The sequence below is a fragment of the Paroedura picta genome, chromosome 3 (genome assembly GCF_049243985.1).
Source record: "Paroedura picta isolate Pp20150507F chromosome 3, Ppicta_v3.0, whole genome shotgun sequence".
Lineage (NCBI taxonomy): Eukaryota > Metazoa > Chordata > Lepidosauria > Squamata > Gekkonidae > Paroedura > Paroedura picta.
In genome coordinates this window covers 157,547,539-157,562,682 of record NC_135371.1, presented here as the reverse complement: position 1 = coordinate 157,562,682, position 15,144 = coordinate 157,547,539, and the positions used below count along the sequence as shown (strand labels likewise).

The window sequence follows — 15,144 nt, the reverse complement described above, 5'->3', positions numbered from 1 at the left end:
AGCCGCTGTGCTTATCACCGAGGAAATATTAATGTGTGTAAGCATGCCAGAGTGGCAGCTAGGTGACACTGCTGCTCATATTTTGGTTTACGGTTCTTGGTCTCTTTCATTATGCCTTGCTTCTTTGCTGCTCTCTGAAGGCAGTTGCTGCAAATGTGTAAAGATCCATGCAGGAGAAGAACTGGCCCAAGGCTGGCAGTGCAAGGAACAAAAGAAAAAGCAAAAGCAACAAAAAAAGATCCTGGCACAAACACACTCTGAAGAGACGTCAGTGTGGCCAGGAGACAGACCAAAGATGCTTCTGAAGCATGACAGCAGTCTCCTCTCCAGAATGTGTTAGTGTTTCATGGCTTTTGGGAAGGTACCGTTTTCCGGCCATGTCTGCTCTCTGCTAATCGATTGTGTTTCTACAGAAAGGATGCGGCTACCACCTGGACCTTCTCATGGTGGGCTTGATGCTTGGGGTCTGCTCAGTTATGGGACTGCCTTGGTTTGTTGCTGCCACTGTCCTTTCTATCAGTCACGTGAACAGTCTCAAGCTGGAATCCAGCTCGGCGGCACCGGGAGAGCAGCCTAAATTCCTGGGCATCCGGGAGCAAAGAGTCACTGGCCTCATGATCTTTGTGCTGATGGGCCTCTCTGTTTTCATGACCAGTGTATTACAGGTAAATGCATGGGGTTGGGGCTGTGTCTTTTCTAGATCCATGGACAGATTTGCTCATGATGTGATTTACAATGTCTATGCCAGCCTTTTTCAACTTTTTGACCATGGAGGTACTGCTGACATTTTTTCAGGCTTAGAAGTTCCAGGAAGTGATATCAGCTGGCCACGTGTCCCTGCCATGCTCCCCTGGAAGTGAGAGGAGCCTCGGGCAGCAAAGGTTTAAATGGCCGGGGTCCCTCCCCTTCTCCAGACCTATCACTGGCTATTTTGAGAGGAGGCAGGTCAATCTGTCCAAATAAGGATAGACCTTTTCTTTCTTTCTTTCTTTCTTTCTTTCTTTCTTTCTTTCTTTCTTTCTTTCTTTCTTTCTTTCTTTCTTTCTTTCTTTCTTTCTTCCTTCCTTCCTTCCTTCCTTCCTTCCTTCCTTCCTTCCTTCCTTCCTTCCTTCCTTCCTTCCTTCCTTCCTTCCTTTCTTTCTTTTCCGCCATAGGGTGGGAAGGTGCTCCTCAGCCACCCTGTTGAAACCCCCCAAACCGTGGCACCATTGAAGGGGCTCCATGGTTCTATCTGGTACCTCGGTACTGTGGCTGGGAAACCCTGGTCTACACTAAATCAAGAATTGCAGCTTTCATCTGAATAACCCAGCAAAAAGACGTTACAATTCCATTGGGTTTAAAGAAGTAGGACAGTAACATCAATAAAAGATGAGGGAGCCAACGCTATCGAGTACCGGAGGCCGTCTCCTCAGTTTCTGTTTTGCTGCTTTGTTGTTGACCAACAGCACGTCTGTTTTAGCTGGATTGAACTTCAGGTCACTGGTCATTATCCAGCCCATTACCTCCTCCAGATATTTATTGAGGGCATCCGCTGTCTCATCTGACTGAAGTGAAGAGTGGAAATGGAGTTGGATGTCACCAACTCACTGATTACACTTGGCTCTAAACTTTCAGACATCCTTACCCAATAGTTTCATGTAGGTGTTAATATACAGTATAGGAAATATAGGATGTTACCATGCGGTACTCCAGAGCACTAATGCTGCAGGGCAGGATGGCTGTCTCCAAGCAACACCTTTGGATAGGGATCAGATGGATAGGACTAGAAGTGCTGGAATACAGTAGCCTTGATATTCATCTCAGCCAATTAGGTCAGGAGGCTACCCTAAGAGATGGTATCAGAAGCTGCTGACAGGTCCAGGAGAATCAGCAAGGGCATATTCCCTCCAGTGCTCTCTCTGTCTCTCTGTCTCTCTGTCTCTGTCTTTCTGTGTCTCCCTGTCTGTCTCTCTCTGTCTCCCTGTCTGTTTCTCTCTGTCTCTCTGTCTCCCTGTCTGTCTCTCTCTGTCTCTCCCCCTTCCAGCAAAGGTTGTCCATCAAGGCAACTAGAGTGATGAAATTTAAAATTTAGAGATATTTAGATTCAAGTGCGTAGTCGTGTTGGTCTGAAGTAGCAGAACAAAATTAGAGTCCAACGGTACTTTTAAGATCAACAACTTTGGCCTCAATTGAATAAAACTTTGTTGGTCTTAAAGGCGCCACTGAATTCAAATTTTGCTCCCTTATATTTAAATCATGTTAAGGAATTGTTAATTTGTGGACCTGCCCTGAAGTCACACAAACAGCATCTATAACAAAGAGAATGCTGAGCAAGTTTTTATAGTGTCTCCTTATATTAAAAGTTTATATTTCAAGCCATTCCTTGTTCAGGTAGTCTTCATCTATGAACCCAGAAATATTGCAGTAACCCAGGCAGTTTCAGTTCTAAAATTCAGTCCCAAAACTGGATTGTGATAGTTCCAGATAAAGCCTGGAGTTGCCTGGCAACAGCACCAAACGTGGATGTTTGTTTATTTACTTCATTAATAGAATCATAGAATAATAGAGTTGGAAGGGTCATCTAGTCCAGGGGTCATCAACCCCCGGTCTGCGGCCCGGTGGCGGGCCGCAAAGGCCACGGTATCGGGCCTACGCCAGCCACGCCTGCCTTCCCCCGCTGGCAGCAAGAAGGAAGGGGCAGGCGCAGCCGCCAGCATGGCGGTGATGCAAACGCGCATGCGTGCTGTTGCCGCGCATGCGCGTTAGCGCCACCTGGTGGTGAAAACACGCATGCGCGGCAATTGCGCGTGCGCGTTTTCACAGCACCCGGGCCGTCGGCTCTTCCCTCACTCCGGAGGCGGTCCCTGACCTGAGAAAGGTTGGGGACCGCTAATCTAGTCCAACCCCCTGCACTATGCAGGACATACCCTTTCTTTCTTTCAAATTGAACCCAAAGTGGCTTAATACATTCTCCTGACCTCCATTTTAGCCTTGCAACAACCCCACGTGGCAAGTTAGATTGATAGTGTGTGACTAGCTCAAAGCCAACCAGAAAGCTTCCATGGCAGAATAGGAATTTGAACCTGAGGCTCCCGGATCCTAGTCTGACGACTACACCACATTGATTAAGGCCTCTTCAGTAGTGGTTTTATGATCATCTTCTTCCATGCAGTCATCACTATTTCATCGAAGCATTTGTTATTCCCTGGATCCAATTGGGCAGTCCCTTTTGCACCTTGTAACTGGTCACAAAGTGCTCTCTGGTCATGAAGTGCATGAGGTCAGGCCCTTGTGGGAGTGAGCACTGGCCTCCACTTGTCCACATTCTTTGGCAGCAATTACTGGAGCCAAAAAAAGTCATTGTGGCCAAGCAGAATTCTGATCACGTCCCACAACTGTCCCACTGAACTAGTAGGCTGGATTAATGAGCATTTAGAGGTACATGAGGACCGTATTTGCTTTGTATTTGGGACAAGTCTGTCGAAGTTAACAGGAACTAGACTTGGCTACAGAAATTAACGAGAAGATTTTGTTGCAGAAGTGCCCACATATATTACAGATACAAAATATATCCCCATGTAATGTCAGAGGAAAAGTAATGGCCTTTTTAAAATAAGAAAGACCCTCCTCAATAGTGTTTCCTAAGAATTGTCTGACAGTCCTAGTGACAACTAGTGTTCCTTGGAGGAATTACCACTCAAATCCTTGGAGGTTTCCCATCCAAATACTAGCCAAGTTGACCCTGTTTAGCTTCTGAGATCTGATGGGATCAGGCTTGCCTGGGCTATCAAGGCCAGGGCTTTCTTTTGATAATGAGCCTTCTTGTATTCAGTTGAAGTAATGAGTCCTCTTATATTCAAACTAGCTTCAAAGCCCGTTCCTAAAAACGGGCCTTGAAAGGGCCCCCTCCCCTGGCCCCTGGCCCCTGGCCCCTGGCCCCTGGCCCCTGGCCCCTGGCCCCTGGCCCCTGGCCCCTGGCCCCTGGCCCCTGGCCCCTGGCCCCTGGCCCCTGGCCCCTGGCCCCTGGCCCCTGGCCTGGCAGCTTAAGGTGGCCTTGGGCGGCAACTCGCAGCCAGATCACATGGGGCGGGTGGAGGCTGGGCAGCTCATTACAGAGCTCCTTAGCAGTCAGCTAGTCAGCTCCTTAGCAGTCCTTAAAGAGCAGTCAGCAGGCCGGGAGGCCCTCGTCAACAGGCCCAGCTTAGCAGGCCAAGAGGCCTTCGTTAGGAGGACCTCCACCACGACCCTTTGCCCTGGGCCCTCTCCCCTTACCTGCTGCTGGCTCCAGGCACTGAGGCGCCTGAGAGCAAAGAGGCTAGAGTCAAGGGATGGAGGGCAGGAGCTGCAGGGGCAGGGCCAATCAGAGCAAAGCTGGCTGCATCCTGATTGGCCCTATTCCAACTTGGACAGCCAGACATGTCCCACCCCCTAGGCTGTTTCATAAATATGTAGAGGAGCAACAATGGATGACAGATGCATATTTTCCCAATCTGCTCCTAGAGTAGCTGGCAGGCATCCTCTTTGTAGTTACAGAATAGTTTTTATTGCTTTATTCCCCTCTGCTAGTCATTTTGGGTTCAGTCATGTGGCCACGCTTTTGGAATACTAGTGATGCTTCAAGTATTCCAGTACACCTCTCATCTATAGCATGGTCTGCATCAGCAAATCCCAGCATGTCCTTCCTCCCTTGAGTTTATGTCACCACCTATGTATTGGCAGAGAAAGGGAAGAAGATCCAATGATTTTCAGAGTTGGTGAATGTGCCCAATATGATAGTAACATTTTTCAGATTGGCAGGAGCACATACTTTGCTTGCAGAAGCCGTACTTTCACACATGCACATTTTTGAGAAAACCGGATGTAAACCTGCTCAGGCTTCAGTGCTGTAGCTGAATAACTTGGTTCAATATTGCTGCACCATGTACCGTCAGACCATACCCTGGCTTAGAGATTTCTTTACCCACTTTACAGAATGCTCTGATATACTGGAGGCTTTGTGTCAGGCTGCAGGCTGGAGTTTGAGTCAGGGCAGGTTGCCCCACCTCTTCCTGCTCCCGCATGGGGGAGCATTTGGCCTGGTGTGCCTCATCTACCCCGGATTTGTGCTCCTGCATGGGAGCCGGGACAGTGAAGTTCCCAGTGCAGAAATGGTCATATTATGCTCTGGCATTCTGTAAAGCCATGCCTCCTCCCTAGAATGAAGATGGCATCCCAAGCCCTTTCCTTGGACACCCATCTGCAATATTTAGTATGATGAATACCGGAGCTAGCAATGTGCAACAGTCTTTGTGTAATTCATGCACTCATGACTTCTGCGGAGTAGCCTGCACATCCTTGGTGTAGTGGTTAAGAGCGGAGGCCTCTGATCTGGACAACCAGGTTTGATTCCCTGCTCCTCCCCATGCAGCCAGCTGGGTGACCTTGAGTGAGTCACAGTTTCTCTCAGAGCTCACCTACCTCACAAGGTGTCTTTTGTGGGGAGAGGAAGAGTACAGCTGCTTTGAGACTCCTTTGGGTAGTAAAAAGGGGGTTCAACTCCGCCCAGTTCTTCTTCTTTGTGTGATAATGTTTTCTCAAGGTTTTTGTTCATGTTGGATTTGGTGTTATAATGCACAGAATTCAGGTCTGTTCTTCCAAATGGGAAAAGTCAAACTTCTGTCCTGCAGCAGGGACCATCAGGGAAAATAAGGCCAATGCAAATGGAGTGGTGTGCCACAGAAACCCGGCTCAAAGTAGGACAGCATTTTAAGACCATGCTAATTATAGGTATTGTTGCTGCATATAAATGATAAGCTTTTATATCTTTTGCAATATGTCCTGTTTCTTTTCAGTTTATCCCCATGCCTGTCCTGTATGGAGTGTTCCTGTACATGGGTGTTTCTTCCCTGAGAGGAATTCAGGTACGCCTTTTTATTGGCTTCGGGACAGGGAGTCTAAACTTTTAGCAGGTCAGAGAAAGCTAGATCTAAGAATGCCAAGCTGTGGGATGCCATTCCTTGCACAGGCTCCATGATTTGCCTGTATTTGGGAGTATATGAGACCCTTGTAGAATAACAGTATTTACATACTGTGGTATTTCTTTTACTATTTCCTTCACTTGCACGCATGGTTCTAATCTGTTCCACTTATCTGTTCCATTTAATATTTCAGGTAAGGCCGAAGAGGAGGAGCTAGTCTCATGCCTTAAGTGCCACTCAGCACTTAACACCCATTCAGGGCAGTTGTCCCACCCCTGAGTGCCTCCTCCTCCAACCGGCTTGCCGGACTGTCCAGTAGCCAGCCAGTCACCTTCCGTCCCCCACCCCTTACCACCCCCTCCTCCTTCCACTTCCCTCCGAGGCACAGAGGCTGGAGATCCCTGCTGCATGAGAGATGCCTCTGCCGTTGAGTTCCCTGCCCGGGGGCTTCCAGCCTGCAGCCTTTCCAGGTCCTGGGGGGAGGGGGAGGCCATCTGCAGAGTTCTTCCATCTCTACCTCCCCCCCCCATCTAGCGCCCGTTGTATTCCTGAATGCAACAGGCTTGGCCCCTAGTAGCACATATAACACTTTGAAAGCATATAACGAGGTCTGTGTTATTCATAGCGGGTTGGATCCAGTGCAGCATCTCTCTCCTTGCAAGGGCTTCTGCGCAGGGAGTACAGCTTTCTCAGCTTTCCCATTCATATGGCCCCCTGAAATGCTCCTAAAATCCTGTTTCTCAGGGTTCCCTTTCCCCAGGAGGTGGATTTCCGGAGCATCTAGTCTAGTCAACATAAACGTTGAGATCAAGCAACAAGCACAGGGAACGTGAAAGAAAAGCCCTCTGCCTATGACTTTTGCATGATGTGTGGAAATGCTTACAGCTAAACGATAAGGTTTTGTAGGGTCGATTTATTTGTGGCGTCTTCCTCCTCCTCCATGATGAGTGCCTTCTTTCAGACGCATGCTCTCTTGTGTCCTCTGCCGCCCCCAGTTCTTTGACCGCTTGAAGCTGTTCGGCATGCCTCCTAAACATCAGCCGGACTTCATCTACCTGCGCCACGTGCCCTTGCGGAAAGTGCATCTCTTCACCGTAATCCAGCTGACCTGCCTCATCCTGCTCTGGGTTGTCAAGGCGACTCCTGCAGCTATCATCTTTCCTATGATGGTAAAAATATATATATATATATATATATATATATATATATATATATATATATATATATATATATATATATATATATATAATAGTGAAAAAAACAAACGGAACGCTAAGTCAGTTCGAGCCTTTTCTATCAGCAGCAGTTGTATGCTCGTAACAGAGTTATTCTCCAAAAGTCTGTTGTGTATTAGGGGTCATGAGGATGGGGCTAAATAACAGCAGAAGTGCCCAACAGTTAGAGCGGTTCCTCAGTGGAACAAGCTTCATAGAATCATAGAGTAGGAAGGTACCTCCTGGGTCATCTAGTCCAACCTCCTGCACTATGCAGGACACTCACATCCCTATCGCTCACCCACTGTCACCTGCCATCCCCTTAAGCCTTCACCTTGTGGGTTCCTGGTGGGTTCTCCTTCTTTGGAAGTTTTTAAGCAGAGGCTAGAGAGCCATCTGAAAGAAATGTGGATTCTGGGAACTGAGGCAGATTTTGAGGAGGTGGACAGAGGGGATTGTGTCAGTGCTTGGCTCTTGTGGCCATTTCTTGCATGCCCAGGGAAACTTGGCATCAGGAGGCAAATTTCTTCCTGGCCAAATTTCTTCCTGGTCCAGGGATTCTGTTTTTTTTTGTGGTGGGGCATCATCTGGGCATGGAATGGGGGATCACTGTGGTGGGCAGGTAGTTATGAATGTCCTGCATCCTGCAGAGGGTTGGACTAGATGGCTCTGGAGGTCCCTTCCAACTCTGTGATTCTGTGAACAGCAGCATCAGCATCAAAGATATGAGCATGGACTCTGCACTAGTGTGAGGGCAGCATAGGTCAGATAATAAGCAATGACACATGCCAGTTAACCGTGCGGCGAGAAGATGGTGCAGTGGTGTGGGTGGGGAATATATATTCTTGCTCTTCCTGCTCATCAGCTGATTGACACAGTTACCAGCCTGTAAACCAGAGTTCCACATAGGCATCCCTAGCAACTGCATCTTCTTTTGTTGTATTTCTTAACCCATGCACACACAATTGCTTATCCATCTTGGAGCACGTTCTCCCATGCCTACTTCCAAACTTGTATCGCCCAGCTGGATGAAGGTGGCTGCGTTTCATAAACACCAACAAGAAGAGAATTTTAAAAGGCCACCAAATTGTGTTTTCCTTCCCACACCTTCCCTAGAATCATAGAGTTGGGACCGCCAGGTTCGTCCCTTCAGCAGTCTTCAGAGTAGTCTACCAGGTGGAAGGTAATAGTAGAAAGAATCACTTGATGGTGCCCAGGCTTTCCCTAGTTCCTGTTAAAGAATGTTGGACCTTTAAGAAAAAACAAAAAACAAAACAAAACAGCAGTAGAATAGAATAGAATAGAACAGAATAGAATAGAATAGAATAGAATAGAATAGAATGGAATCATAGAGTTGGAAGGGGCCATACAGGCCATCTAGTCCAACCCCCTGCTCAACGCAGGATCAGCCCTAAGCATCCTAAAGCATCCAAGAGTAGTACACTTTTTGCTCTGTCAAGTTGACTCAGGATATTTTATTGTATTAAGCATGCCCCAAGCCATTCAGAATTAGACCACTTGATAAGGCTTTTAAACAGGTGGTTCCAGGTGGTGTGAATCCATCTTTCCCCTACCTGCATTGCTGCAAATGAGCTTTCTCTAGAGATTTTATTATAATCAATGGACTCATCGTTGCAATATTGGTTCTGGTTTTATAGCTCCACGAAAGAGAAGTACTCAATCCCTGCAGTGACAGTCTCTGCAGGGTGAGTGCTTTCATGATAACGTGAGATTTTCTTTTCTTATTCTCCCCTGAACATGCCAGGTTTTGGCACTGGTCTTCGTCCGGCAGGTCATGGATCTCTGTTTTTCAAAGAGGGAACTGAGCTGGCTTGATGATCTCATGCCAGAGAGCAAGAAGAAAAGACTGGAGGATGCCAAAAACAATGCAAAAGCGGAAGAGGTAAATATATAGTTATATGCGCGCTTCTGTTTCTACCATTACTGAGAGCCAGTTTGGTGTAGTGGTTAGGAGTGCGGACTTCTAATCTGGCATGCCAGGTTCGATTCTGCGCTCCCCCACATGCAACCATCTGGGTGACCTTGGGCTCGCCACAGCACAGATAAAGCTGTTCTGACCAAGCAGTGATATCAGGGCTCTCTCAGCCTCGCCTCCCTCACAGGGTGTCTGTTGTGGGGAGAGGAAAGACTGTAAGCCGCTTTGAGCCTCCTTCGGGTAGGGAAAAGTGGCATATAAGAACCAAGTCTTCTTCTTCTTCTTCTTCTATTTGTCAGAACTTGGTGACTTAAGTGCCAACTCTCCAATCCCCTTGTGCTGAACATACCAAGACTCACCTCTCCTCATTCAGTTCCTTGCTTTGAATCCTGCAGATAAGGGGTGAGAAGGAGAGGAGCAATTAAATGCATCTGAATGCAGCAGCAGGATGTTATGCTAAGATCTAGGCCGGTTGAGAGAATAGGCTGTAAAGATACCAGCAGTGAGACCTGCTAAGGGAAACTTGTAGGCATCCCTTGTTATACAAAAGCAAAAGCCGTTGGAAACACTGTGAGAACCAGCCTGTAGATGTTCACGGCCCCTGAGGCATTTTTGTGACATCAGATGGAAGAACACAAAATCTTGCTAATGTAAAATTTATACTTGTGATCTGTGTAGGAGGATTTTCCTTTTAAGATAGGAGCTAACGACTCAAGTGGCAAAGGAATTCCCTTTCACTACACCAGTGGATAAGAGTGGCGGACTCCAGTCTGGAGAACCGGGTTTGATCCCCCACTCCTCCACATGCAGCTAGTCACAGTTCTCTTAGAGCTGTTCTCTCAGAACAGTTCTCTCGGAGCTATCCCAGCCCCACCTACCTCACAAAGGTGTCTGTTATGCGGAGAGGTGTTTGCAAGTTGTTTTGGAATTGCAGAGTATAAGAAACCGACCTCTAATCCAAAGTACCTTCTGGAGAGGATGTTATGGGCATGAGAGACTGTTTCTGCATATTATGATTTCTTGTATCATACTGCAGCTATTTCCCAATGTTGTGTCTTTGTCCAATATCATGTTATTCTCAGGAAAGTAGCTTTTGCTGTGTGCTGTTTCATCCCTCTGCAAAGATGGGACTTGTTATTCAAGTAGACTGTCAAGGGGGGGGGGGACGGACTTCCTTGTAGTCCCCTACCTTGTCTTGCTGGTGGAAAGAGCTACCAAGTCAGAGCTGTCTTATAGCAAACCCGGTAGATTTTTCAAGGCAAGAGGCTCTCAGAGGCAGTTTGCCATTGGCCTGCCTTCATGTTATGACTCTGGCATACCTTGGACGTCCCCCATCCAAATGCTAGCCAGAACTGACCTTGCTTAGCTTCCAAGCTGTATTGGGTGCCATATGGAGGATGGAGCAGAACTGTTCTGTCTTTCTCCAGAGGGACAGACTAGAACAATTGGGATGAAATTAATTCAAAAGAAATTCTATCTAAACATCCGGAAGAAGTTCCTGACAGAGCGGTTTCTCAGTGAAACAGGCTTCCTCAGGAGGTGGTGGGTTTTCCATCTTTGGAAATTTTTAAACAGAGGCTAGATAGCCATCTAACAGAGAGGCTGATTCTGTGAAAGCTCAAGGGGGTGGCAGGTGACAGTGGATGACAGATTGGGATGTGAGTGTCCTGCATAGTGCAGGGGGTTGGACTAGGTGACCCATGAGGTCCCTTCCAACTCTATGATTCTATGATTCTATGTATTGAGGCTAGCCTAGGCCATCCAGGTCAGAGCCCACCCTGTCTTACCTATTGTTTATTTACTTCATTTATACTCAGCCTTGTTCTTCAACGAGGGACTGAATGCAGTGGACACTATTTTCCTATCTGCTGCTTCACAACAACCCTATGATGTAGATCAGGTTGAGAGTTACTGGCCCAAGATCACCCAGCAAGCTTCCCTAGTGGAGCGGGGATTCAAACCTGAGTTTCCCAGATCCTAGATGGACACTCGTAACTACTACACCATGCTGGTGTTCTGTTATGCAGACTGTGGCCTCCTTTGGGTGGGCACCAAGCTGATGCTAAATAAGATGAAATAATTGCAGGAATAATAGAATTTCCGGGATCTGGATAATAATTAAAAAGGTAACGGTATCCCATGTGCAGGCACCGAGTCATGTCTGACCCTTGGGGTGACGCCCTCTAGCGTTTTCATGGCAAACTCAATACGGGGTGGTTTGCCAGTGCCTTCCCCAGTCATTACCATTTACCCCCCAGCAAGCTGGGTACTCATTTTACCGACCTCGGAAGGATGGGAAGGCTGAGTCGACAGCCGGCTGTTGGGACCGAACTCCCAGCCTCATGGTCAGAGCTTCAGACAGCATGTCACTGCCTTACCACCCTGCGCCACAAGAGGCTCGGATAATAATTAGGGGTACATAAATGCAGCTTGAACTGTGTGGGCTATCTTCGTAAACAGGAAACTCGCTGAAGACTGTAACTTCTAATAAATATAATGAGCATAGTCTTGCAAAGGTTACCCATGACCAAGTCTCAATGAACTTGGTGAAAAAATGTCAGACTGAGTCATATTCCACTGACGTCCAGAGGACTTAATGGGGTGATAGTTTGTTGAAAATGCACAGAGAAAATAAATATGGTATATGATGTTCATCTTATTTCAACAAGTGTCCGTAAGAATGACCTGTTACATCTCAAATAGGAGTCCGAGAAGATGATGGAAAATGGTCAGACTGTGATTGAAATACCAGTAGTGAATACAAATTATCTGTCGGTGCCAGGAACCGAAGCAATGACACGCAATATTTCATCCAGAAATAACAACAGGTAAAAGCAACGATAGCACCTCCAAAGTAGCCTTTAGCCTTCACAACTTAGATGTGCTGGCGGTCAAGGCTTGGTGTCAATTTTTGGTGGATGATAGATGTTGTTAGGTGCGAAGTCGTGTATGACCCATCGTGACCCCATGGGCGATGATAGATAGGCTTGCCAATTTCATGTCTAAATTGAGACATTTCAAGAAGCTTCGCTTTAATTCAAGCAACTCTGGTTAGTTGTTTGAAGCCAGGACATTAGCTGTGGCAAATTAGGGTATATCAAACCAGAACTGGAAGCCATAATTTGAAGTTTTATTATCTGTAGTTTTGGTTAAATTACATATGTTTGTTCACTAAAAGACTCCGGGCTTCTTAAGGGAGACAGCTTGGTGTAGAGTTTAAGAGCTGTGGCCTCTAATCTGGAGAACTGTGTGTGTTTCGCCACTCCTCTGCATGCAGCCAGCTGGATGACCTGGGGCCAGTCACAGTTCTCTGAGAGCTCTCTCAGCCTCACCTACATCACATGGTGTCTGTTGTGGAGAAGGAAAGGGCTTGGCGATTTGTAAGCCGCTTGTGAGACTCCTTCAGGTAGTAAAAGATGGGGTATAAAAAACCCAGTTCTTCTTCTTAAACCAAATGTGTTTCACATGTCAATTGCAGAAAAATAATTTTAAAGATCAGAAGGATGGTGTTTTGGTTTGAACTGCTTTCCCTCCAAGCTATGTTCAGGCACTGAAATACCTGCCACCTGGAATTATTTACATACATTTGGAGCACAAGCAGCACTTCAAGCAGAAAAACACCCCCTCTGATCTTTAAACTGACTTTTCTGTGGCTGACCTCTGAGTGGGGAAGCAAGTTTTGTTGAGGAAACTGAGTCTTCTAGTGAACAAATGTTTCATGTTTTGTTTTTTTTAAAGATTTAATAGATGTGTTTTGATCTCTAGTCTTAACTATAGTTTCACATAAGGTATGAATGCAGATATTCTGGCTGGAAGCTAGTTTGCCCCCAACTAATGCTGGTTGCAGCACTGTCACGCTGCAGCGGGAGAGGGTGGTGCTGGGGAGCAAGCCAACTTCAAGCCAGGATGCCTGCATTCACACGTTATGCGGACGTATAGTTACAACGGAGAGTCAAAATGCACAGGAAACTTATTCCCTAGATAGATGAATTTGGGTTCTGCGAACCAGGATCTGAGCGATCATCGGCAAGCCGAATCCTGGTTTCACAGACTTGCCATAGTTAAAATAAACACTGGTTTTGCATTACCCAGCCACTGCTTCCCTTTATGCTGGTGTAGACACTCATGGCTGACATTGGTGAGATTTGAGCGGCTTTATGATGCTGAAAAATCAGGTATTTCCAAAAATTCAGTTTCTGTTTCTCCTGCCCTCATCCCATTTGTGCCTTCCCAGATACAGCCTGGGCATGGCCTGCTTAGGGCTGATCCTGCGTTGAGCAGGGGGTTGGACTAGATGGCCTGTATGGCCCCTTCCAACTCTATGATTCTATGATTCTGCCCAGCTGACCAGCTCCTGGTACCATGCTTTTGAAAAGCTTGCTCTCTCTCCCTCTCTCTCTCACACACACACGCATCCCCCCCCCAAAGAAAACCCTGTTTTCCCCATTGTATCCTAGCCTTTGAAGGGAGCTCAAAACAGCTTACATGGAATGATTCCATGCATCCACACAGCATGGCACCCTTTGAGATTAACGAATATTTCATCAAATACAATTCATCAATAGTTAAAAACGCCAGAAAATCCTTTAAATGTAGCTGATTAAAAAAGACATCATGGGGGGGGGGGTCGTATCTCACTGCATAACATATTACAGTCCTTTGGAAGTGTTCAGTGTACTGGCTTTGAACTAAAATGTTTATTTCAGGGCAGACCCAGCAGACATTAACATCTCAGATGAAATGTCTAAAACAACTGTGTGGAAGACAATCACCATGAATACAGAAAAACTCTAAATCCAAAGAGAAGAGGTATGGAGATTTTCCGTGGGAGTCGTCAATCCCCGTTCCGTAGCCAGTACCGGGCTGCGAAGGCCTCGGTACCGGGCTGCCAGCGGCTGCGCCTGCCTCCCCCCTCCCCGCAGCGACAAGCTTGTGGTCCGACTAGCTTCTCGCTGGGAGAGGGGGGGAAGAGGCAGGCGCGGCCGCAAACGCGCATGTACGGAGCTGCCGCGCATGCACATTACGCCCTGTTGGTGTAAATGCACATGCGCAACAACTCTGCGCATGCACGTTAGTGCCCCCTGCTGGCGTAAACGCACATGCACGGCATGCACCGGGGAGGGGGGGCAGGTTTCTTCCATGAATTCCCACCATTTATTGGAGCATTGATCATAACCTGCAGCAGATGGTTCACCCTTAACAACCTCCTGAGGAACAGGGGGATATCAGATATCAGGGGGATATGGCGGGGAAATGAATTTTGACTCTCGTCCTCTGAATTAATACATCACTATTTTCTTGGCCCACAGCTTTGCTTATTCAGGCCTTTTGGCTCTGGGCGAGGAGGAGGAGAAGCAGCAGCACATGAAGAGATGACTCAGGGAAGAGCAAAATGCGCAGACAAAGGCGGAAGAATACTTTTTGGAGTGGAGAAAGGCACAAGCTAACAAACTGCCCCGGGTGCTTTCTTCATACAAGTAACTGGGGTTCATATTAAAGCCATTCAGAAGTTTTTTTTTTTTTTTTTGATTGTGTGCTTCAGTGGGCATTCTAAATATCTTCAGACCAGCAAATCAAGACGCACACGCTGTTGTTGAAAGTTCCGTGTTAAAGCCTCCGTACCTGTGCGTGTGTGCGCGTGTGCGCGTGTGTGTGCGTGCGCGTTTGCTGTGTTGCAGTTTCTTAGTCGTAGAGGGACTGCTACTGCTGCGTATTTTGTTTTTAAAGTTAACCGTTTCTTTCCGATATAACCCTTGAATGTATCACAACAATAATAACAAGAACTATTTTAGGGTTTGTTTAATTTTTTTGTAATCTCCATACTGGCTTATTACGGGTTGGGTTAGGGGTTTCGGCTGGGCATCACAGGAGCAATTGGATCCACAAGGAAAAAAACGTCAATGTCAGCAAGCAGAACGGGGGGGAAAGCCCCTCTTAGATGGTGGTCCTCTCTGAATGCCTCCTTTTTAATTGTGTTTATTTTAACACAAGCGAGCTGTTTAAATTCTGTTCAGCTCTTTAATTTTATTGATTTTGCATCTGTTCTGGAGCCCGGACG

The 15,144-nt window shown here is 47.0% G+C and overlaps 1 protein-coding gene across 1 annotated transcript in view; it reads left to right on the top strand.

The window, feature by feature from the left end:
- Positions 1-14,877, top strand: part of SLC4A8 (solute carrier family 4 member 8) — a 106,096-nt gene extending 91,219 nt beyond the window's left edge. The window contains exons 19-25 of the mRNA XM_077328913.1: positions 414-665; positions 5,811-5,879; positions 6,932-7,105; positions 8,916-9,053; positions 11,790-11,914; positions 13,793-13,895; positions 14,396-14,877. Of these exons, the coding sequence (XP_077185028.1) occupies positions 414-665; positions 5,811-5,879; positions 6,932-7,105; positions 8,916-9,053; positions 11,790-11,914; positions 13,793-13,880 (846 nt within the window). The 3' untranslated portion in view covers positions 13,881-13,895; positions 14,396-14,877. The remainder of the gene's footprint in view (positions 1-413; positions 666-5,810; positions 5,880-6,931; positions 7,106-8,915; positions 9,054-11,789; positions 11,915-13,792; positions 13,896-14,395) is intronic.
- The last annotated feature ends 267 nt before the right edge of the window (positions 14,878-15,144 follow it).